The 25203-nt window shown below is 44.9% G+C and overlaps 2 protein-coding genes across 2 annotated transcripts; one reads left to right on the top strand and one right to left on the bottom strand.

Annotated features, from left to right (window-relative positions):
- Positions 1-13323: 13323 nt before the first annotated feature.
- Positions 13324-19855, top strand: hey2 (hes-related family bHLH transcription factor with YRPW motif 2). The gene is made up of 6 exons (XM_076755654.1): positions 13324-13598; positions 13717-13875; positions 14745-14823; positions 14908-14991; positions 15874-15955; positions 17094-19855. Exons 2-6 carry the CDS (start codon positions 13790-13792, stop codon positions 17810-17812), a joined length of 1050 nt encoding a protein of 349 aa, XP_076611769.1. The 5' UTR covers positions 13324-13598; positions 13717-13789; the 3' UTR covers positions 17813-19855.
- Positions 19856-21804: 1949 nt separating this feature from the next.
- LOC143336081 (lactoylglutathione lyase-like) lies at positions 21805-24412 on the bottom strand. The gene is made up of 6 exons (XM_076755959.1): positions 24300-24412; positions 23225-23307; positions 22998-23138; positions 22842-22909; positions 22566-22655; positions 21805-22034 (listed from the first exon to the last, which is right to left on the bottom strand). The coding sequence occupies exons 1-6, from the start codon at positions 24378-24380 to the stop codon at positions 21940-21942; spliced, it is 558 nt and encodes a 185-aa protein (XP_076612074.1). The 5' UTR covers positions 24381-24412; the 3' UTR covers positions 21805-21939.
- Between the last annotated feature and the right edge of the window lie 791 nt (positions 24413-25203).

Raw genomic sequence — 25203 nt, 5'->3', positions numbered from 1 at the left:
AGAGTGTGTGACCAGTGGAGGTGTGTGTGTGTGTGTGTGTGTGTGTGTGTGTCGTCTTCTTTCATGTCCATCTTAATGTCTTAACTCCTCTCTGAAGGGATCTCACACTATGTCACACTACTTCTACACTCGCACATACGTTCAGACTGAAGCTGGTGAGAGATCAGTTTTAGTTTACGCTGAAGCTAATTTGGTAGAAAATCAAAGGGAGTCCCGTCCACTCGACCTGTCTGATCTCAGAAAAGTACTTTCCTGCACTTTCTCCCAGCTGGAGCAAACATGGCTGCCCGTTGGCACCGTGTCAGCCTTCATGCGGCTCCAGGCCGAGCGCTGCGGTCATGGCGTGGCCTTCAGAACAAACATGAAGGCAGACTTTCTGTTTACTCTGACATAAACTGAGCTCATATCAACTCCTTTATATACTGCTGACTGGTTTAATCTACAACAATGCATCATATTCCATAAGATAACATCATATGTTTGCAGCCTGGCCGTCCTGTGAGAACCACGTATCTCCAAAAAGTTCGATGAGCTCAGAAAAACAGGCTGTTTTCAGCTTTGTGACGATGCATTTTCAGCTGATCCGAGAGGCTTTTTAAAGAGTTTACTGAGCTGAAGAAGGAGGAGAATTCTCTCAGCACATAAAGGAAAACTTCATCCTTCAGTTTATCCCAGTTCGGTTTAATCGACTCCTGTGTTCAAGTAACTTGAGCTGTTGTCATTTCCCACATCAGCCACATTAACGTCGGTGTCATGAAAACTGCTCTGGACTCTGAGCCTGAGAATCCGACTTCAGGGACTGAAACCAAACAATTGCTGCCGTGCCGCTCACTGCCTGAGTCAACAAACACACTGACGGCTGCACACACACACACACACACACACACACACACACACACACACACACACACACACACACACACACACACTCCGGCCGCCGTGCACTACTTCCTTGCTTTCTGCTTCTCAGACATCCTAACGCTGCTCTAACCCACAGCTCTCTTTCTTCTTCTCTCACTCTCTCTCTCCCACTGTCTCTCTATAGGTCTCTCTCTCTCTCTCTCTCTCTCTCTCTGATTAATTACCACTAAATCACCCGCAGTCACAAAACCATCACGGGCAGCTTTTCTTTCTCCGAGTCCTTCGCTCTCTTCCTCCTTTTCTCTGACTTCCCTCCTTCTTCTGTGGCATTTCAGATGGTCCTCCTCCTCGCTCATTGTTCTGGAATAAACTGGAGGATTGCTCATTCACTGGCGCTGAACTTGTTTTTCTCCAAATTTTATTTATCCAGGCCACGGAGGCCCCTCTGTTTCACACATTCCCACCTGGGAGCCTCCCAGTACAAACAGTCCTCTTCTGGGCTTTTACAGTCAACTAAAACAAAGACGAAATGACAAGCTTGGCTGAAATTGCAGCAGAAGGTTCAATGAAATGTTTAATCTCCAGGTCGATATTATGAAAACAGTCCGTGCTCAGACTGTAATCACCAATATCAGGATGAGGGTTCATCCTCTTGACACCGTGAATTTCTGCTGACGAACAACTGATTCAAGCTGTTTTGTTGCTGAGGTGAAAGGACCTGCTGATTGTGTGTGTGTGTGTGTGTGTGTGTGTGTGTGTGTGTGTGTGCGCATGTGTGTGTGTGTGCGCATGTGTGTGTGTTCAGTCACTTCAATAACGATCCACGAAAACAGTGTGTGGCTATGTTGAGCTGGTTTTCCCCCTCAGTCACGAAGGAGGCACGAAAGGAAATATGTGTGTGTGTGTGTGTGTGTGTGTGTGTGTGTGTGTGTGTGTGCTTTGTATATACATACATCTTAAAGACTGTGTGTGTGTACAGCATAGCAGTAGTGGAAGTATGCAAGTATGCAGTGTGCAAATCATTTATGTAAGTAAGAGTATGAATACCTCATGAGTATAAATGGAAGTACAAGTACACACTGTCAGCTAAATGTACCTGAAGTATCAAAAGTAAAAGTACTCATAATGCTGAAAAATTAGTGTTTTATTGTTAGATACTGTCTTATTGTATATACTGTGTTATTAGTGCAGACGCAGTCATGTGTAATTAGCATTTTACTGTTGTAGTTTAAATATTTGGAATAATTTTGAGTACTGTTGGGTTGTTTGATGTACCACTGAATACTTCCCTCTGACGTGTAGTCACATAGAAGTATAAAGTAGCATAAAATCAAAATAGTCAAGTCAGCTATAAGTACCTCAGTACTTGAGTTCAAGTATTTAGTTACATTCTACTACTGGTGTACAAAGACTGCAGACTGTCGAGGATGTGTGTGTGCGTGTGTGTGTGTGTGTGTGTGTGTGTGTGTGTGTGTGTGTGTGTGTGTGTGTGTGTGTGTGCGCATGCTGTGGTGGGAAACACAGCAGTGTTTCCTGATCTTGATAGTTCTTAACAAGGGTGGAGTATCTGTGCGTGTGTGCGTGTGTGTGTGTGTGAGTGTGTGTGTGTGTTTATGTAGGGGTCTCATATCATCGTGGTGATCACTTCCAACAACAGAGGGAAGTGGTTCAGAGCAAAAGCCATTGTATCTCTAATGCTGTGTGTGTGTGTGTGTGTGTGTGTGTGTGTGTGTGTGTGAGTGTGTGTGTGTGTGTGTGTGTGTGTGTGTGTGTGTGTGTGTATGTGTGTGTGTGCTGTAAGCTAAAACATCATGGTGTCTCATCCCTCATCGGCCAAAACCGACGCTTCTTTTCACTCTTGTTATCCTATGTCCAGGATGCAGACTGACCCAAACCTGAAAATCCAGCCATAACTATCATCATCATCATCATCATCATCATCATCATCATCATCACTACATCTGAAATCAGATGGCTCACCACAGAGAAGCAGCTCCAGCCATCACATTAGAGATGAGTGTGACATACGTGTAGTTTAACTCAGTAAATTACTCATTTCGAATGACGCTGCAGCTCACAGGCTGTGTTACACAGTGTTAGTGTGTTTGGGTCTTAGCGGCTAACACCGCTCATGCTAACTACACAGTTATTCTGCTTCTCTTTGTTGCAAAGAAATCTGAACCATGACGTGCATTTTTTCCCAAGAAAAACTCATCTGCAACTTAACATTTAATTACTGTGACTGATTAAATGACTTTGTGTGTTTGCTTTTGTCTGCCTGTGTGCCTTTTTAATATGTGCGTGTGTCTGTGTGTGTGCGTGTGTGTGTGCAATCGTTGCAGTGTTGTGCTTGTACCCACATTAGTATTGGTTTTGTGCATATGTGTGCATATGTGCATATTTGTGTGTGTGACGGGCAGTGACAGGCGTAGGCTCTGCTACAATAAGAGCCTGTGTCGCTGCAGCAGGGGGCAGGAAGCACCATGAGGGGCAGAAAGAGGGCAGAGAGGGGCATGAAGTCGGGTCAAACACCCTGGGAGAGCAGGCCTGGGAAAACCATGGGAACAGAGGGGAGGGGTGAGGAGGAGAGGGGAGGACCACGTGCACACCAGAGTGCACGCTCAGATCTGTTCTAGGACTGATGGTGGCGTTTTTCCTACCTTCCCACAAACACCTGAACACACCATCCTCCAAGGGATGTAAGATTTTTTTTCAAAGACCCATTGATGCAAAGTTAAAGCTAACGAATGCTAGCTCTTCGCTAACGTTAGCTTAGCTGTCTAAAGAGTGTTTTGAATATTGGTCAAAGTCATTGGAGTTGCAAGTCTCCTCTGATACTTTCAGGTCTGTAAGCTACTTTTTAGAAGCTCGTTTAGAAGATGTTATCCACGAGCTCCACGCGTGAACAAAAACGCGTGATACCGATCTCTCGGTTTTGTGGCTGAGAGTGGACACAGTTCTGTGTTGCATCGGGGAGATAATCTTGAGTAAGCCTCCTCCGGCGGCTTGCGGACATCAGGTCTGAGGGCGACTATCAGGATGTGTGATCTCAGATGACCGGTCCCACTGGTAAACTCCACTCAACAATGACCGCCTCTCAGCAGCGCCAAAGAACAACACTCTTTCACTGTGGAAACTCACAATTATCCTTTTCTCTCTTCATCCACCGGCCTCTGTCCCTCCAACTCTCTCAGTCTTCCTTCCTTTCATTCATCGGTCAAGATGTTAATTCACTTAAAGTACGACTTAACGCACAAAGAAATCCCCTTCATTCTCTTCAGTGTCCACCACCATCAAAGCTCTTCTCGTGCTCTGTATTTATAGAAATTGATGGGAAACAAAGAAACAGGACTTTTCCGGTGTTTGTGTGTAATTTTTGTGTTTTGTGTGTCTTGTTGCAGTTTGCTTAAAGCCACATATGATGGCAAAGTTTTTCATTTTCATTGATTTCCTTTAAGTATTCAAACGAACAAACATATTTTTGAGATGTCACTGCCAACAAACATGTTGAAGATCTTCTGTTTTTCAGGTCAACAAACGCAAACATAGGCTTTTGTGTTTGTTAGCAGGGTAGGAGAGCAGGAGCGGTGACGTCAAAGACCAACCATTAATTTCACTGCACACGACCGCCTTCTAAGAACTGAAAACTCATTAAAAGCTTTTAACTGCCGAATCATCTCAGATGTGACCGTGAGTCAGAGAAATTGACTAAATAAAACAACGGCATCGTTGTCATTCAAGGGGGACCTTGGCAGGACAGTGAAAGAAGCCGTTCAAAGCCCTCAGATGACTGGCTCGTAAAGCAGGTTGTTAACCTCTCAAATGACGTCCACTTTAAGCTAGCTGAATGTTAGCGTGCATCGTTTTCTCAGCCGTTATCCACAGTGACTTTTGATAGATGTGAGTTTACATTAGCGTTAGCTAAAAGCACGGTGCGTCTCACGCAGACGGTATTCTGCCGTCCAGCGTGGTTTTAAACATGTTGCACTATTTACTTCTTTTAACTATTCAGCTAAATCTTTTTGTCAGGAAGTGGTGGAGACCAAACCAGTGCTAAAAGAGAGTGAAACCTGGCGTTCATCAAAACGTGACTCCTGTGAGACGATCATGTTGCTCTGCGTATGCTGGATGTGGACGTAGGCAGCTGTTTCCCAACACGTTCGCCATATAACTTTTGTGTTGTAGCGGTTTTTGAACTGAAAAATTAATAAAGAAGAAGCAGATTTTTTCAGAAGACGTCCGGATCATAGTGGTTTGATCAACATGCAAGTAGAGACACTCAGGCGATTAGTGTTCGTCTGTTAGCAGATAACCTTTGTCACCTATTTTACACCTGTTCTGTTGACTGACAACAGCTACATCGTGAATCTATCTGCATTAAAACTAAGACATTTAGCATCTCGCCTTCCGCTGTACTCCACCTGCCTTTTCCTCAACTGGTGAAATGTAAAAATATAAACGGTGGAGTCGCTGCAGTGAGCGATGTTTCTGAGAATCTGAGCTCTGGTCACATTGAAATATTATTGAAGCTGAAGGGACTTTCCCAGCAGCTCTCAGACATCACACACACACACACACACACACACACACACACACACACACACACACACACACACACACACGCACACACACACAAAGATAAAGTGCTGGGAGAGTTGGGGGAGTTGGATATCAGCTGACCGTGTGTGAGAGTGTGTGTCGTGGAGAGTCTAAGATGGGCGAGCAGGTCTTTCCCACACCCACTTTCTCTCTTTAGAATGTGCCACAAATGTCAACACACACACACACACACACACACACACACACACACACACACACACAGACTGTGGCCCCCCATCAGTGGAACGTGTGGGGTCAGGAGGCCACAAAGACCGGGTCACGTTCCCGCTGAAGAGGAGGCAGCCATCAGGACCAGGAGACTGACAGCACTGATCTGAGGTCTGCAGTTCAAGTTAAATCTAAGTTCTCAGGTTTGAAATGCTGTTAAACGTCATAATGGGAGCAAACTGAGACCAAAACGAATGTTTGTCGTGTTATTGGATCATAATTACCGAAGCATTCATGTGTTCATGACTTGCGTCAGGTAAAGGCGGAGCAGTGGCAGCGCGCTCTGTCACGACGCGGATGGAACGTGGACGCTACGGTGGAAATGAGGTGTTGCAGTCCTAAATGGTGCATGTGTGTGTTTTTATGCAGGCGGTAGCAGGAATGTGTGTGTCGTGTTGACTCGATAGAAGTGTTCAAGCCTCCTGAGGCGAGACTAATGCTGAACAGAACATCTGAGAGAGCAGTGGAGCTCTCACTGCAAACACCAGCTCTCACACATACTGACACGAAGAGAGGCCATTCGTGTTTTCAGTGACAGGTGGTGAAGATGATGAAGAACACGGCGGTTCAAGTCAAGTATAGTTCAGGCCATTATCACAAGAAAGGTTTGGAAGGACTTTAAGGGGCCACGACAACAACAGAAGTCAAGTAAAGGCTCTGAGGATGCTGATCAAAAGGATATGAAATTTTTTTTCTTGGCTGCCCTTCATGACCAAACACCTGCAAAACTAATGTTTTTCCATCAGCCTTTGCTGTACTGTATGTTTTATCCCATTAGCAAGTAATTAGCATGCTAAAACATTAAACTAAGGTGGTGAACATGGTAAACATTACACCTGTGTTAACATCAACATGCCATTATTGTCATTGTGAGCATGTTAGCTTAGCGATGACTGCATTTAGCTCAAGGCGCAGAGCTGCTAGCATGACTGCTAACATCAAACACCTGAAACACCAAAGTGTTTCAAAACCTACCTGATGTAGAAAGTTTGATTGAAAAAGTCTGATGGAAGCGTCTTGAGAGACTGACCTCCCAAGAAAAACAACAGCATCAGTCGTTTCAGCCGCTGCCGGAGAAATTATGACTTTTGTCAAGCGAAGGAGGAAACAGTGATGTTGTTCCAGAGCCGCAAAGTCCACAGAATGAGGAGGTCAGGGTGAATGGACGCGTCAACAATACATCCAAATTTAACTCAGGAGATTTATGTTTCCTACCAAAAGTCAGCGCTGGCCCCGTGACCTTAATGAAGTTATTCTAACCCAAACCACCTTCTGTCTCTAACCTGAACAGGCCGCTCAATTAGAAGTAAAGTGTCTTGTCTTTCAATTCAGAGGACTTGTTGGTTTTTGGATGAACTGTGACACATGTGGGACCTGCTTTTGTTTCATCAGAGGTACTGAACAGTACTCAGATCCTCAAATTTCAATATTTTTCTGGAGATTCAGCATCGGGAAGCTCATGTATCTCAACAACACAAAGCTTTGTTCCAACAGAAAGACGATCTACAATAAACTACTATGTCATGACTTTATGCCATCTCATGTGACACACAAGAGAACACACTCAGCAGTCCTCCTGTGGTTAAATAAAGACGTTATAACAGCGCTGTAAGCTGTGTGAATTTCCAGACGGGGTGTTGCCCCTGACAAGTTCAAACCAGAGAACAACTCTGAGCGAGAGAGATAAGAAACGACTGGAAGAAATCTACAGCACCTACAGCAATCAACACAACACAATAACCAAACAGCAACAATTTCATCCACATGAGTTTAAATCTAAGAGTTAAAAAAGGTGTGTGCATATGTGTGTGTATGGCTTAGGGTAGTTTCGGGGAGATGTTTCAGACTCCAGTTAAATTGGGGCAGCTGGTGCAACTGGGAACTGAGTCCCTGATTGGAAAACGGTTGATTTTTGGGTCAGTGATTAAAGGCACAATGTGTAAGAATTGTCCACCTGCTGAAGGTCCCTCCACGCAAATAGGGGGTAGCATAGCACCAGAGTAAAAGCTAACTGCTATCTATGGCTGTAGCCACTAGCGGGTGTTAGCCATTTAGCTCAGTTAGCCTTGCAGCTCATCTTAAACACTAAACCTTTAAGGTTAGGGTACGTCTCCATGCAAGGTCCCCAAAAGTGATGCAAATATGATTGTGTGTGTATGTTTGTGTGTGTGTGTGTGTGTGTGTGTGTGTGTGTGTGTGTGTGTGTGTGAGAAAGTTGAAGTCCAGATTGTGGAACATACTTGTCACCAACAACACCACCTCTCATCACACCTACAGTCTGTGAGTCTGTTAATACCAGGACACACATGCACACACACACACACACACACACACACGCATGTATACACGCACACGCTACAGACCCCCGAGGGTTCCCGTACGCTGCCAAGTGTGTGCTGACGTGTGTGCAGATTAGAGGCTCAGGCGTCTCTGATGCTCCTCCACCTCCTCCACTGCTGGAGCTCCTCCTCTTCTTCTCTCCTCGTCTTCTGATAAAATAAAGGGTTCTTCAGGAGCTGTTAGTACAGTTCTGCTCTCTTACACATGAAAAGGATCGTTTTCTGGTTTGGTATGAAATCATTTTTCTCCACAGTGTTTCTGTCTTCAGTATCTGACTGCTGCTGTTTGACTTAACCTTTATTTAGAGGAGAGCTTGAAGAAAGGTCAGAGGTCAAGTGAGCAGTGAAATGACTCTCAACACGTCTGAGCGATAACAGCAGCCTCCAGTTTCTTTGTGTGGATCATCCTCCAAACACCCTCTACCCAGGTTAAAAAACATAATACTTCAATTATACCTTTTGAAGAATGTACTAAGTACACTTTTTCAACTATACTTAAATGTACTGAAGGAGTCCCTGAGAACCATATACTTCAAATGTAGTGAAATTAAAGTACATTTTAATTAAGCAAGCTAACAGCGAACTGCAAAGGAACTGGAAATAAGTATAGTTTTCATAAGTACACTTTATTACTATTAAAAGTATTTATAATTTAATACACTTTTTAAAAGTACACTTAAGTAGAATTTATAATCCACTTATAATAAAGTACACTTTTTACAAGTACTTTGCAGTATCAGTATTCATTTTTAATACATTTAAGTACAATTTAATGACATCTATTTTGAAGTACAGTTTGTAAAAGTACAAGTCAAACATACTTTAAATTAAGCACAAAATGTGAAAGTGTACTTCTAATGATGTTTCTATAACTAAACTATATTTGTACTGCATTAAAGTGTACTACTTTTTGACCTGAGTACAAAGTTTGACATTAAAGTCTATTTGCCGCATCAAAGGCTGATTTGGAAACGGTTCAAAAACTGCAAAAAAACTTTCATTAAACTTTTTTATTTTTCAGTTTTTATCATCTCTGAGTTGAACGCCTGCATCTCATCAGGTTGTACAAACACACACAAACATCAGGCCACACACACACATTTGGCTCTTACCTCCCCATCGTGTCCTGATGGGAAACGCAGGTCAGGTGACAGGAAGGAAGTGGAGTAGCGCAGCACCTGCAGGTTGGTAGTACGACGCTCCCGGAGGACGTGTCTGCAGGTTTCCTTCATCACAACAATAGACCATTATGTCCTCAAACAACAGACATTCATACAGTCTGTGGGAGTGAATTAAAGGCTGGTGATAAACGTCGTAAATTTCTCTTCACCCCCCCCCCACCTCCCCCGACCACAAACACACACACACACACACACACACACACACACACACTCACACACTCTGACCTCCTCTTCACCCTCCAGTACGCAACAATTACTCCTATTATTGTTATAATTATCGATTCTGTGTCATGTTGTGATTCCACGTCATCACTTTTTTATCAGTTAAGTTTCATTTGCTCTGTTTGAAGCTGCTGTCGCCTCGTTAATGTTGAAGAAGATGTTTTTCACTATCAACATAATCTGTTTGTTTGGACAGCGCAGAAAAAAGCTGCAGTGATGTAGAGTTTAACTTTTACGACTTGAGGAGAGGCCCTCCGAAAACACTCAGGAGGTGCATCCAATCAACCGGAAAGAGAGATTTTTTTTTTTTTCTGAAGCAGGATCGCTTGGCTCTCGAGCAGTTTTGTCGTTCAGGTGTTTGGTTCAGTTCTGCAGGTGCGCGCTCATCTGATTGGACGGTTTTATCCGCACCGATCTGCTCGGACTTGCTTGGAGATCCTCCGGTGAAGCTCAGCACGGCAGATAAAGCCTGTCCACACCGAACACTTTACACCTAGTGGAGTCAAAATGTGTCCTCCACCGACTGAGCATGTTTCGGTTACTTCTTCTGTGTGTGTGTGTGTGTGTGTGTGTGTGTGTGTGGGACGTCCTGTGGGAACGAGGGGTTGAGCGGTGTGAGGTCTGAGGCGTCGTAGGGACGGACGGGCGGCGAGCACCGTCTAACTGAGAATAATACACCACTTCCTCCCATTCTCCCTCTCTCCAAACACACACACACACACACACACACACACACACACACACACACAGCTTCCAGTCATGTTCTCCTGTTCCAAAAGGATTTCCGACTCACGGCTTGGCGCTCCGGCCGAGCGTTCCCCGAGATATTAACCTCCTCACACACACACGCACACACACACACACACACACAGATATTCCTCCTTCAACACTCAGCGTTTCCTGCTATAGGATGGCCCTGCTTGTCCTCCGTGACCCCTGACACTAATAAACCTCTGATACCATCGACACACACACACACACACACACACACACACACACACACACTGCTCGAATAAATATGATTTTTATCAATGCAAACATGCTTGAATGTCACTTTCCTCCACTTCTGGTACTTTCCAGAAACACTCAGAAGCAGATTTACCTTCAGATCACGCAGACAGAAGATAAAATCGTGACTCATAGCATTACAAACAGTGTGTTTTAAACCTTCAAACGCAGGGATCAGTGGACGTCCTGGATCATATTTTAGAGGTAGACCAACACAGCTCTGTGTTTCGAGGCTGAAGTTCCTCCTCCAATAGTGTTCATGGTGCTGAACTTTAACACATCTGACCATCATAAATCCAGTGTTTTAGAGAAACGTTAGCATCTAGCTAAGAGAAGTTACTGTCCTCCAAAGTTGGACTCATATTAGTGTCAAATTCAGGAAACAGTCTGTGGATACAAAGAGGGAATTTCACGCTAAAAACACTGAAAGCTACCCACTTTATTTGTCTGACACAGACTGCAGAGGCCTCATATTCGCTTCAGCTCAACTCTAAAGATCGCATGTTTACACAGAACAAGGACTTACATTGAAATCACTCCAGGAAGGGATCCAGTACGAGCAAGAGGAGCGATAACAGCGACGGAAAACCCTTTCAAAGTACAAACGAGCGTGTCGAGCTAGATTTTAAGATATGACAGTGAGACTGTTCTTCAACCAACTGTGGTCATTAAAATCCTGCTAAAAACAGAAATATGTGTGTGTGTCATAACAAACAATAATATTAGGTTAGTTTTTAAGTGCACCATCCTCATCCATCGATCATATGGAGCGAACCACATGTCATATTGTTGAGAAATCCAAGCCTTGATTTTTAGTTATTAGCATATTTACTGACGTCAGTGGGATTTTGAATGAGGTCTTTACAGTTTCCCAGTAAGCCACACCAGTTAAGAAGCATGCACAGCGAGTAATGGGCTTTATGAGTGTGTTACTCATGTTTGACGAGTCCGTTTGAAAAATTGTTTATTGTTGTTTGTTCCAGCTCCTAAAAATAACACAAATTGAAAGTTTCTTGGACAAAGTGTAACCCGACACCAAGTGTTTAGAGCAGCAAATGTTCTGGTTTAGAGCTTTAATGAAGCCTACGATGTGTAGACGGACCCACTGTTGTGTTACAGCAATAATAATCTGAGCAGGAGTTCAGCCAATGAGAGGGTGCTGACAGGCCCATCTGAAGTTATACCAATGGATAAGTGGTGTGTGTGCATGAGTGTGTGTGTGTGTGTGTGTGTGTGTGTGTGCGTGAGTGTGTGTGTGTGTGTGTGCGTGTGTGTGAGAGCAGCTAAATTATAATTCCTGCATTAAATCCTTGTTGTACTGCAAAAAGATTAGCAGGTGTGAAAAGACAGCCGCCTCAGTGTGTGTGTGTGTGTGTGTGTGTGTGTGTGTGTGTGTGTGTGTGTGTGTGTGTGTGTGTCTGACCTCTCTCACACGATGATTGGGTTTCAGTGTGGGAACGTCTACACACACACTGTGTCAGTGTCTTTTTTCTATTTTCGGCTCTCTCTGCTTCTCCAGACTCACAAAGCGTTCCACTGCAGTCATGTGGGAATGATGACAGGATGCTAACCTAGCATGCTAACCTAGCATGTTTACATAACGCACTGTTAGCGGGTAACGTGACTTCAGTCACTGCTTCAGGAATGCTGGTGTTAAGTTATTAAGATTCATCCTCTGGGGAACATGAACGTCTGAATTTCATGTTCACCACCCTCCTAAACACCACTGCAGACCAAGTACACCTCCTCATGGCAGTGGTCTCACCCAGCAGGACGGTGTGCCCCCCCCCCACACTGCAAAACCTGCTCAGGAACGATGCGAGGACCATGACAAAGAGCTCACGGAGTTGATCCAGATTCTCCAGATCCCAGTCCGACCAAGCACCCGCAGGATGTGCCGGAACAAGTCCAACTGAGGCTCCACTCTGCTGCCAACATCCAGAGACCACAGGACACCCCCAGAGGTCCCGTGTCCATGCAGGGAAGGGGGTTTTGCCATTGTGGCTGCTGGGTGTATATAATAGAAGCATAAAACCTGTGTTTGAGTGCACACGGGCGCTGGCTGTGCAACATGGTGGACTCCATGGACCTGCTCCCTCTGTAGATACAAAGAGCTCATTCTAAGGTAGTGAAAACACAACGATTCTTATTTTCATGTTGTTGTACACTAATTAAAACATGAATATGAATATTATATTCCATTTCTGCCGATGGATCGTCCTAAATCCTGCACACTGGACCATTAGGGTACAGAATATGATGCTGCCTGCAGGGCTTCAGATTCAGACGAGTCATGTGGAGAATAAATCCAGTCTGTGAATGAATGAAATCAAAGTACTGTTCTGTAAAATAGACTAAAGAGTATCCTGACATTCATTCCACAGTTTCATGGAGTTTCACAGTATGAAAAGTAAATGTACCCGTGATGCAGTAAAATGTTCCTGGTCAATGTTTTACTGTTAAATATGATGTTTTACTGCTGTTTTGGATTAATATTACAGTCCAGTCTGAAAGCTGTTGCCTTATATAATGACTATTTTTTGACTATCAGAAGTGGCCTCATTCCCATGCGCGCACACACACACACACACACACACACACACACAGACACACACACACAGACACACACACACTGAACCAGACAGGCGGTATTATCAGGAGAGAAGGACCAGCCCTGCCGAGACTGCAAAAAACTTCCATCTCAAATTTGTGTTTGAGTGCACGTGGGCGGTTCCACTGTGTGTGTGTGTGTGTGTGTGTGTGTGTGTGTGTGTGTGTGTGTGTGTGTGTGTGTGTGTGTGGCTCCCAGGCTCCGTGGGAAAGCTCCAGCAGAGGGGTCACCAGTCCAGTCTGCAGCCGACACACGGGCCACCTGCCCCGGACTATTTCCCGGACACGCACCGCTGGAAAAAAGAACTCCTGGAAGCTTTTATACTGAAAGATTTTCTTTGACTGACTTCAGACACTAAAGACAGTGAGAGGGGAAGATTTGCATCATGTTTGTCAGCAGTTTCTTCCTTTGCTGAAGACTTCTTTTTCTGGAGGGATCATTAATCTCACATTCTGCGAGAGGAAAAACTTTCCGGGAAGGAAACTCACCTGAAACTCGAGCGTCTTTTGGATTAAATAGAAATCACTCAATATCTCCTTTAATATTCCTGTAAGAGCCTCTCACTCACAGTGCTTTGATAACAGTTTTAATGTCACTCCTGTAGCGACATTTATCCTCTAAAAATACATGAAAAGAGTCAGAAAAGCTGGTGTTTTTTTGTTCAAAGGGGAATAAACTTTGACAAACCTCCACCTCTCCTCCGGCGGAGCGACGCACAGCTCCCGCGCCGTCCCTGCACCATGAAGCGGCCGTGTGAGGACAGCAGCTCGGCAGAAAGCGACGTGGAGGAGACCATCGATGTGGGCAGTGAGAGCGTTTATCCCGGGTGAGTTAGGAGCGATTTCTTCATCGTATTTCCCAATGAAAAGCTGCAGCGGCTGATTATTAAATCTGTCCATAATATGTCAGAGTTTAAAGTCTTTATGTTGTTCATGCGTGAGAAAAGTCTGCAGAGCATCGCTTTTTTAAAAAAAATATTCAGATTATAACTCCCTTTTATTACAAATGTTAAAAGATGAAGCTGTAAGTATAATTTAATTTAGTCATTCCAAGATTTGAAGTCACCTGCTGCCCTTTGAAAAGCACATTATTTTATTTTAAGCTTCCTCAATATCCGTCTAACATGCAGCAGAGGCTGTTTTCATCTTGTAAATTAAAGTTAATCAACAATCAGTGACATTAACACTTCGAGTTAAACTGCAGTATTAGTACCAGGACAGTGTATTTATTCACATTTATCAACAGTTAAAGTCTAAATAATGGCTTCATGTGATTATTATATATGTTATTATTAGACAGTTATTACTGATGAACGAGTGAATGAGGTGGAGCTCATTTTGATTTACATGCTGTTTGGCAGCTGAAACTATAATATGAATCATGTTATAAACTAATGTGAAATAGGTTTTATTTATTATTAAAAATAATAAACTGCAGTGAAACTCCACAGCTGCAGGGAACATCTGGATGTGATCGCACAAAACACATTAACAGACAAAGAAATGATCCAGAAGTTCTATATTTGTGCTTGAAAACTTAGTTTTTTCTACAATATCCTGCACGACATTTGTCCCCAGACTAACTGTACACATTTGAAGTACTGAAAATAAAAGTTTTCTCCATTTTTCTTAAAGTCAGCTGCAGCTCAAACACGTCTTTTTAATGTACTGATTCAGTTGCTGTTCTACTTTTCAGGCACATGAAGGCCTCCTTTATAAGATGTGGATCACCGACCACGACCACTCAAGTGATGGCGAGGAAGAAGCGCAGAGGGGTAAAGTTACTGTGCCAGTTTTAAATCATGGATGTACAGTTCAGGGACAGTTTGAGCTTTTCATTCTCTCCTTCAATATGTCAGATCATCGAGAAGAGACGCAGAGACAGAATCAACAACAGCCTGTCGGAGCTACGGAGGCTCGTCCCCACAGCGTTTGAGAAGCAGGTGAGAATCTGTTTGTCTCCACGGAACCAGCACAGAGGTCCATCGGGGTTCTCACAGGGTCCAGCAGAACCAGTAAACAGACGCCTCACTCCTCACTGTTCAACCGCGAGCTAACGAGCTCACCAGCACAAACGCTGACAGGAAGAAGTTGACACGAGGCGCATTTGTCTGCAAACCTGCAAAGAGCAGTTCATCAAACCTGGATGGAAAAAGCAGCTAATAAGCTACAATAATAATAATTATTATTAGTATGATAATAAACTTTAGCTGTATTTCATCTTTCATATGAAAAACGCAGCCTGAAGTGCTTTAAAACAAAGAAATTACATGCACCAAGTGCTTCTCATAAAAACAGTGGCTCTCCCTCAAAGATCAGCGCAGTCGAGGCGGTTTGTTGCTGGTCAGCAGCACAAATTCACAGGTTTACTCAAAGCGGGAGAATCCATTCACTGCAGCGTTTATCATGACTTCCACAGCTTTAAATAGTGACATTTAGGCTTCTCCTCATTCTAATAAGCACACCTGTCTGATTCACCATTGCGTTCACCTGTGTGGTCTCACTCACTCTGATCACTCAGAGGTTTGTTCACCTGCGGCCTTCACAGCAGATCCACGACTCAAGCAAACCAGCTCAGTGGAAGAGATTTCAAAATGTGCTTAAAATTCAATATAAAATAAACAGATGTTGAAAGTATTGAACTGAGCTCCACTGCCCTGATTACTTCAGACTAAACTCATCTTTGTGGTTTGTGGTCACGGTTTGCTTGAAATTGTGAATTTTGTGAAATGATGACATGATGTGACACAATCAGACCAACAAGGTGGTGCATCAAGGTGGTGTTCAGGTGCATCGTACGTTCAGCTTCTGCTTTGTTTTATCAGGGCTCAGCTAAACTGGAGAAGGCGGAGATTCTGCAGATGACTGTGGACCATCTGAAGCTGCTGCAGGCCACGGGGGGGAAAGGTAACGGGGACGTGTCTGCCGCCCGGAAATGAAAACCACATCAGAGCTCCGCCGAAAGTTCTGTCGAAGCTTTTTGAAAGCTTTCAAAGTGCTCGTGCAGCGTTGTCAAAGTTCAGAAGTCCAGTATCAGCGAGTCCCGTTCGCTCGAGTCCTCAGGTCAAACTAGCGCTGACACTGACTCATTCAGAGCACCTGTGTTAAAGATCTGCAGGCTGAACTAAGCCTTAGACGTGTAGACCACCAGGACTCGAGGACTTGGACCAAACCAGCATACTGCTGCATGTAAAGCAGGGCCGCTAACAGCTGGAGGACACATGACAGATGACAGTGACAGTGTGAGTTCTGGTGCTCGTCGTGGTTCAGCTCAGACTCCTGAAAAGGTAGTTGTCCCACAAACTGACGAGGCCAAAGCGACTGTTGACTTCTGTCAGGTCTCCATGATGCATTCAGGTGCAGCTTTTAACAGAGGACGTGTCAGTGCTCGCTCTTTGAAGTCGGAGCATCAGTGTGGACATGATGTCAGTCAAACACTCGGTTTGAATCGTGTGTGTGTGTGTGTGTGTGTGTGTGTGTGTGTGTGTGTGACAGAGGGAGGTGGCGAGTCCATGGGAAAATGCTGCAGGGATAAAAGCACCACTTGACCCCGAGCAGCGCTGTTTGCTTTCATAAAGCCAGCGGCTGGGGGGAGGACGCGTGAGGGAGGGGGAGAGGAGGTGAGGGTCAGTGTCGGCTGCGTTCACAGGCCGTCTCTCTGCAGCGTCTGTTTGGGTTCACCAGCGGCAGCAGCGCGTAGAGTCAGACAGAGCAAACAGTCAGCTGATCGCAGCAGGAAACATCCACCGTCACAAGTCAGACGTGAACACGGTGAAGCAGATCAATTCGCTGATGTTCAGAAAGCAGGTGAAGAAATCTGACTGAGGCCGGTTTGACCACGTTTTATGTTCTTCACTGCTGCTCTTAAATTAGGTGTTTATTGAGGTGTTGGTTCCTGAGGTTGTGGTTTGCAGCTGTGGTGAAGCTGCACCGGCCTTGTTGAGGTGCAGCTGTGACTGTTGTGAATTAAAGTTTTTGAGTAGTTTTAATCAGCCCGTCTTAATGGAACTTAGAACACGGTATTTCGCCCTCTCTCTGTCTGCAGGGTATTTCGATGCTCACGCTCTGGCCCTGGACTTCCTGTCTCTGGGTTTCCGGGAGTGTGTGACGGAGGTTTCCCGCTACCTGAGCGCCGTCGAAGGCCTGGACTCCGGCGACCCGCTGCGCTCCCGCCTCCTCTCCCACCTCACCTCCTGCGCCTCGCAGCGTGACGCCGCCGCCCTCACCCTGACCTCCCATTCGCCACATCACCAGCACCACCACCAGCAGCCTCACCCTTTACCTCACCCCTTCCACCCCCACCACTGGGCTGCTGCGGCCGCCGCCGTCGCCACCGCGGCTGCGTTTCGGCCTCTGCCGTACGGACTGAGCGGGCTTTCTGTTTCAGAAGCTGGAGGAGGTGGAGCTCCCCAGAGGCTGGCGGAGTTGTCACAACGCAGCTCAGCCTCCTCCTTTTCCTCCTATGCAGACTCCACCACCTCCTCCTCTCCTTCCTCCTCCTCCTCTTCTTCCTCGTCTCTCATGCTCCCCTGTGGCCCCTCTCCTCTCTCCACCTCCCTCCTCTCCTTCTCAGCATCGTTTCCCATCACTCTCCACGGAGGGTTCCCCATCGTTCCTCCCTCCTCCTTCATCTCCACCACTGCTACCACCAGCCCTCCCATCTCCTCTTCCTCCTCCTCCTCCTCCTCCTCGTCCTCCCAGACTCCTCACAGCAGCAGCAGTAAACCCTACAGGCCGTGGGGGACTGAGGTCGGAGCCTTCTGACCGTTTGACTGATTTCGCTGCAGACTAACATCTGACCTGCTGACTGTTTTAACAGCCTGGAAACACTTCGACCACCAATGAACAAAACACTTAACACTTGACCCAAACGACTCGTTCTATTAACTCTTAACCTTTGAGGTGTTTTTGATTGTTTTCCACCTGCTGATTTCACAAAGTGACCAGTTACTCAACTGTGACCTCTCAAGACTCCAACTGTGTGATGTGGTCTGCTGACACAACGGCTGAGTTCGATGTGTCTCATCGTTGGAAAGCTTGTGATTTGATTGGTGCAAACCATTTCAACAGCACATGATACCAACGGCAACAACAAGGAAACATTTATGAAATTCAGGCAACTCACTGATGAAGCAATCATAGTAATACACTGATCAATAACAAGGAGAATACAGTAATCCATTGAAATTTCTATTTGCCAATCTCGCAAGCATGTAGTCGTAGAAGAGATGTTGGTTTCAAAATGGCCGCTGTGCTCAGACTTTTCTCACTTTTTCCAATGAGGATCGTCACGTCATGTCCACAGCCAACAATAGCCAACCAGAGCCTGCGTCCAAAGCAAGTGCCTCACTCTCTTCTTTCCTGCAAAGATGGAGCTGCTTCACATAGTCAGTGAAATTCAGAAAATGAATATAAATACACATGTTTATTGAGATAAATGTAGTAAATGGCCTTCCTTCTGAAGAACGCCCTGACATACTGTGAGATAAACATGTAAAATACTCTGTTTCTGTGGTATTGGTATTCATTTTATTGAGCTTGGACCAGGTTACGGTTTCATGCTGTTCTGTCCAGCTGATCAGGCCCAGATAAAATCATCTGCAGGCATCTGTATGAAACTATTTATATGTATTCAGGCAGAAATCAAAGCCTTCTATTTCAGTGTGTTCAAACCTCTTCATACAGGAAAGGGAAGGAGCTTTAACATGTTTGACTGAGTTCAACTGATGTGTTGATTTAGATTTACTCCACTTTTGATCCCTGTCTACTGGTCCTCTGAATATTGTAAACCAAAGTTTGCCTCTGAGATAATCAATTCACCGACGTTTAACCCGACTAACCAGAAGGACGCTGTTGAAGAGAAACTATTAACTGAGAATGAAATGGTTTTCAAACTGGACCACTGCAGACCTGCCAAAACCAGTTCAGTCTCAGACGTGTGTGTCCAGCGTGGTGTCGAGCAGCATCAACAGATTTGATTGTCTGTGGTTTACATGTGAACTGTCACCGAATCAAAGCTGATTTGCTGTGTTTTTACGAATAAATAAAGATGAAGTAACAATGTCGGTGCAGTCATGAAACACGAACACGAAGCATTGAGACGCTGAGAGGTTTCATCTGAGAGTATTTGAAATCATTAGTCCTGCTCTTACGTTCTGAACAAGAGTCTCAATTCTAAAATTATTGAAGCACCACAGCAGTTTGTTTGTAGGTTTTATCCCTTAAAGGAAAAATTCAACAAAACACACAAATTTGCTCACTTGCTAAACTTACTGATCCATACCAGTATCATGTCCGAGTGTTTTTTAGGGTGTTTAGCTTAGCGTAAAGGGTGAAAACAGGGGCAAACAGCTAGCCTAGCTCTGTCCACATGTTTTGTGTTGATGAGGTGTTGGTAGATGTATTCTCTGTATTTGTTTCCTGTCTTTAGGCTGCAGTCTCTTTCTCTGAGAAATGATGTATATGTACAACTGATCTGCATTCACAATTTAGTAACTGCTGCCTGGATTATTTTCAGAGTCAACGTTTGTTGCGGTGAATGAAACATGACTTTTTCTGTACTTCGGTGGAGTTACTGGTTGGAGGTCGGGGTGGATGGGAGCTGCTCAGTGCAGGTCTGTGAGACCAGAATCAGGGTTCACGTCCACACTGTGGTCAGGTTTAGGCAACAGAAGCACTTTGGTTCAGGTTCGGGAAAGATCCTGATTGCTGCTGACTTGAAGTGCTGCCTGTGCCTGAGCAGAACCATGAAGAAGCAGAATAAGGCTGTACTCACTACGAGCGCACGGTGCATCGCTTCATCGCCTGGTCCGGTGGAAAACAGTTGAAATATGTTGTCAGAATCAACATTTTTTGCAATTTGCCCGGTACGTTAATGAACAAAACAAAGTGTTTTTCACCTCTTTGACTTTGACGTCTCTTCACATCCCAACAGCAATCAATAAAGAACGTGCTGTGAAAAAGAAAACTGGTATCTGTGGCTGTTACAGGCTGTAATAAACCCATCCAATCATTTCACTGGAGGGCCGACCTGCTCGTCTACGTACCTTCCTACCTGCCCGTGAGCTCGCTGTGCGTGACCGAAATCTTCCACCGAGCAAAGCAGATATTTTATTTTCCTGAAGCTATCGTGAGCTCGTCGCACAAGAATGCAGCTGCACCTCCACCTCCAACAGCCTTCGCTGCTCAACAAAGGAAGAAAAGACAGACGGACGCAGAAGAGGTCAAACCAGAGTGAACGTCGGTTTGGCTTTGGACCGACGGCGAGCTGGAGGGCCTGAAGACCAACGCCATGGGAGCTGCGCTGGACAGGTCATCGTCTGGTTCGTCTGGTTTTGCCATGTTTGCAGTTGTTCGTTCTCATGAAGCGAAGTGTTTCCTTACATGTTAATGATGTCATCCCCGGCGCTCTCTGGTGGACTCGACCTCGAGCAGCGACCAGGAGGTGTAGGGGGACGTGATGGGATACTTTTCGCTTGGATACCTTTAAAATGTAGCTGCTGTGATTACCCAGACTGCACTCCCAAGTTGGGAAAGTATTACAGAATCACACACACACACACACACACACACACACACACACAGGCTTGCTAATCCACTCCTTCTTTGCCTTCATCTTGCAGTTGATTTACACACTAAAATCACTGCTGCACCCGTTAAATCCTCCCAGAGAAGAAAACGGCGTCATTTCCAGCTGAATGGAGGATTAAAGGCTGACAGGCCTGGGAACAGCTCCGCGGGCCGTAAATCCGCCCCGGTCAGCCGACACGGTTCTCACGCCGGGACGCCGCTTTGAAGTGACCGGCGGTAAATTGGGTGACATGAGCCGGTCAGCACTTTACATCCAGAATCACAGAGAGGCCAAACAGGCCAGACACGAGGAGGACAGGAAGCGTCCGAGGAGACGCTGAAGCCAGAGGACGTCCACTGACGGACGCTGTTAGAGTCCAGAGGACATGAATACTGTGTTTGTCTGAGAACAACCAGCTCCTGGAAACACACTGGAAAGCAGTTTCCTTTTAACCATCTAACACATGCTACTGTTGTACACATTGTACACAGTATGTACTACAGTAATGTTTCACCTCGTGTTTCTGCTGTTTGTGTACAATAAGGCAGGAAGTGATGCAATGCGTCCATCAAGCGGCTGCTGTTAATTTAGCTTTACTCACAGGAAGCTAAATGTTTTATTTAGATTTTTAATGTTTTTATTTAACTTTTGCAGCTGCTATGTCTTCTTCTACTTCCTTTCTGCGTTGCATTGTGGGAGAATTTCACGCACCAGCAGCAAAAAACGTGACGGACCTTTAGGAGCCGGGACAGTTTGTCTCCGGGTCATCAGAAATACTTGGTTGTACTTTGGTTGTTACTGCTTCTGAACCTTTTTTTTTTCTGTTGCTGTGTATTTGTGACATTTTTTCTGTTGTCTGTTGTTTCATATGCAGAGTCAGGTGATTTTTGGTTATTTGATTACATTGAATTTTCCAAAATAAAGTTGTGTTTCATCAAAATACCACAGAGTAACACACAGAAGACCTGCAGCAGCCTTGAGGAGTACTGGTTGGTGTATAATAGAGTTTATACCTGTGAAGGTGGAGGCATCAGGGCAACATTTTAATTTGTCCAATGATTTATCATCTTTACATGTTTCAGCTCATCAACACTGCAGCAGACTGTCGACAGAGTCAAAGAAGCAGCGACTGCTTTCTGTTTCCTGTTTTTTTATTTTCTCATTTTTCAGGAAAGGAGGAACAGCAGAGCAACAGAACAAGAGAAGGAAATGTGAACCAGGAGCTGGACTGAGTGTGTGTGAGCGTCAAAGGTGTGTCATGTAAACAAAGTCTTCGTCCGTCTCCTCGCTGTTAGCCCTGAGCGTCCCCGTGGGCTCTGCTTTAAGGGGACATTAAGGACACCATGTGGTTCGGACTTAAAATCTCGATCCAGTAGCCGTCAGGATCCTGAATGAAGGCCAGATCCTTCATTTTACCTGTGAGGAGACATGACGGTGAACTTCTTAGAGGAACACTGCACTGATTCAGATTTAACACCACGACCCACAACCAGCAGACGGCCAGCTGGACCTGAGCGCCACCTCCTGGCTGGAACTGATGCTGAGCAGCAACACGAGAGCGACGTGGAGACATTTCTTTCAAATATCACAGTAAGACGCTGAAGACTTCAAACGTTTGCTCTTCAGTAATCTAATGACTGTAGATGGGAGAGTACAACAGTCACAGGGGACACTTTACTGCATGGAGTACTTTTACTCTGAATACTTTAAATACATTTTCCAGATTATACTTAGATGTTTTTACTCAAGTAACTTTTTAAGAGTAGTAGTAGTAAGAGTACTTTTACTTCAGTAAATGATCTGAATACTTCCGCTGCTCTGTGAGCAGGTGTTGTAAAACTTGTGCCAGTGTTTTATTTAACTTTATTTATTTAATATGTGGGGTTTTTTTAATGGGATTTTCTTCACACGTAGAAGAACAACAGAGAGTGACGCCTCAGAACTCACCTGAGTCTGGTTTCTTGACAAACTTCACTTGTTGCTCTTCAAATAATTTGCAGGCAGCGTGAAGATCAGGAACAGCAATGCCAATATGACCTGCAATGACAGCGCGGGTTACACACACACACACACACACACACACACGTAAAGAACACAAGCGTAGCTGCTTCCTGCTTCACTTTTTCTCTCAGCTCATCTTGAACACAAGCAATAGGCTTAAAATCAGTTAATTACAGTGAAAAGTGACGATGAAATCTACGTGAGCTCAGTCAAAGTTCTCACCGAATCCTCGCGGCAGGTTGTTCCCGTTGTGGTAGCACAGACTTTCATCTGACTCTGAGCCCCAGTTACTGACACACAGAGAAGGGACACTGATGAAAACACAGACGCTGGTGGTCGTCCTGCAGATGAAACGCCTCGTCGCGTCATCATACGTACTGAGTGAGCTCTATGGTGGCCCGACGGGAGAAGGTCCACGCCGTCCTCTCTTTGATGTCGGCCGGGATGTCCGACTTCTCCTCGTAACCCAGGAAGTAGAGGGTGAAACGCATCGAAGGGAAGTCGATTTTCTGGAGCAAGCTGGAAACCCGAGAGGAGCCCGGCGGTTAACGGCGTGCACAGAGTTTGAATCAGATTTACCTGGACAGGTTCAGCGTCAGACTCACGTCATGCCCAGGATCCGAGTGTAGAAGTCTAAGGACTTTGCTGGATCTTTGACCCTCAGCATCGTCTGCTGCATCATGTAGTCCTGCAAACGGCAAAGAGAGCTCTTTAAAGCTGCACTCATCAACATGTTATTTAAAAAAAGCCGTTTGAGGGAAGAAACTGACGGATTTTCATCACCAGCTCTGCAGCTCTGAGCAGCGTTTCAGCCGCTTTCAGCTCATAGTTTTGGTTTTGCAGCTTATTTACTGTCTGATTCAGCCTCAGCAGGACGATTAAAACAACCTTCATCAGATTCAGATTATCAATACAAAACATATCAACTAATAAATTCTGATGTATTTCTGTAATTCGTTCTACACTGCAGTACTTAAAGTACTTTAAACCTTCACCAGCAACATATTAATTATAACCCAATAATACGATATTCATTGTCCTGAAAGGGGCCATTCTGCTAACTTTTGATTTAATACTTATACTTTTGTACTTTTGCTGAAGTAAACATTTGAATCCAGAACCATTATTTTGCGTATTTCCACACTGTTGTACCGGTACATGTACTTAAGCAGAAGGTGTGATCTCAGATTTCTGTCTCAGCACTTTGATAACAGATCAACGATCAACTGTCTAAATTTAACAATTCAGCAGCAGAAACTGTTCAGAGAAACTCTCCCACTGAGCAAAGCTGACTGATCCACCGCCCACTGAAAGGCCTCTCTGGATCATCCAGGACTCTCCGTCTGGAAAGACGAGTTGTCGTTGAGTTCTTTGAATGTCACCTGAGGCTTCAGCAGAGCTCGATCTTGGCACATGAAACTAAAGCTCCTGACGTGGATGCCAGGAGAACCAGAGTCTAACTGAACACCTGAACGCTCCTCACAGCGGAGGCTCCTGCAGCTCTGAAGACGTCCTGTGTGAAGTGTCAGCGCGGCCGACAGGCAGCTGCAGGTCTGCAGTCACAGATCAATTACTGCCAACAGGTTTGACTGCATTGCAGCCTCCCCACGCCGCCCGGCTCCTCTGCCCCAGCAGGGAATTAAAGCAAACCCCCCGAAATGAGACGTGAAAGAAGGTCACCTTGGTGATGGGGTCTCCTTCTTTGCAGGCAGCGGACACGGCGTCGTTCGACAGTCCTCCTCGACCCTCCATGGCGCTCATCAGACTGACTGACCCTTCAGGTTCCTCCACCAGCGCCTTCGCTGTGCTGCCTTCAGGTGCTGCTCGTTCATTGTGCCTCTGAGATGTGATATGATGCTTCAAAGGTTTTTGAGTTGCTGGTTGTTGTTTAGTTTTAGGGATCAGAGTTAAATTATGAAAACCTAAATGAGTGAATCATTCATGTCTTCATCTTATGTTTACTTTCATTTGTCTTAAACATGAAGCAGCTTTGAGGCTCCTGACAAACGTGTAACATTAAAGGATCAGTCAGTTATTTTTTATTCCTTCATTCGTGCATTGATGTTGTATTTCATAGAACTGAATTTGATTTTATTTGTTCTTAAATAGAAACTGGTTGTAAAATGTCATATAGAAATAAATTTACTTCTGTTATTGCTGCTTTTATTAATTGTACTAATACAACTAATGTTACTGTGTCATTAACGATAAACTGACTAAAGTGCTCAATACAAAAAGATCTTTAGTTTTCTCAGTTTAACAGCATGGTTCTCGTGTCTTTAGAAGAGATTTTTCTTTTTATGATGATTTTTTTATTACCGCTCACCAAATAACGAAATCAACTTAGGGAAGTTTGTTATGTTCAGAAGTTAAACTGGTGTGTGTCAGTTTCCTTTTGAAACAAGATACGTTAACAGGAGCATGAAAAGCAGCTCAGATATCACAGAGATTTCGCCAGTTTAGAGATTTCTGACAGAACCTGAAGGCAGCAGACGTTTTGTTCCCAGCCAGGTGTTTCTGCTGAGGGGCGTGGTCACAGGACAGCTGCTGCCTTCAGGTCCTGGCCGAGCTGCGGTGAACGCCC

This window comes from Chaetodon auriga, chromosome 18 (assembly GCF_051107435.1).
Source record: "Chaetodon auriga isolate fChaAug3 chromosome 18, fChaAug3.hap1, whole genome shotgun sequence".
NCBI classification, from domain to species: Eukaryota; Metazoa; Chordata; class Actinopteri; order Chaetodontiformes; family Chaetodontidae; genus Chaetodon; species Chaetodon auriga.
Note: the sequence above shows the minus strand (reverse complement) of the source record. Positions and strands in the feature narration are given on the sequence as shown.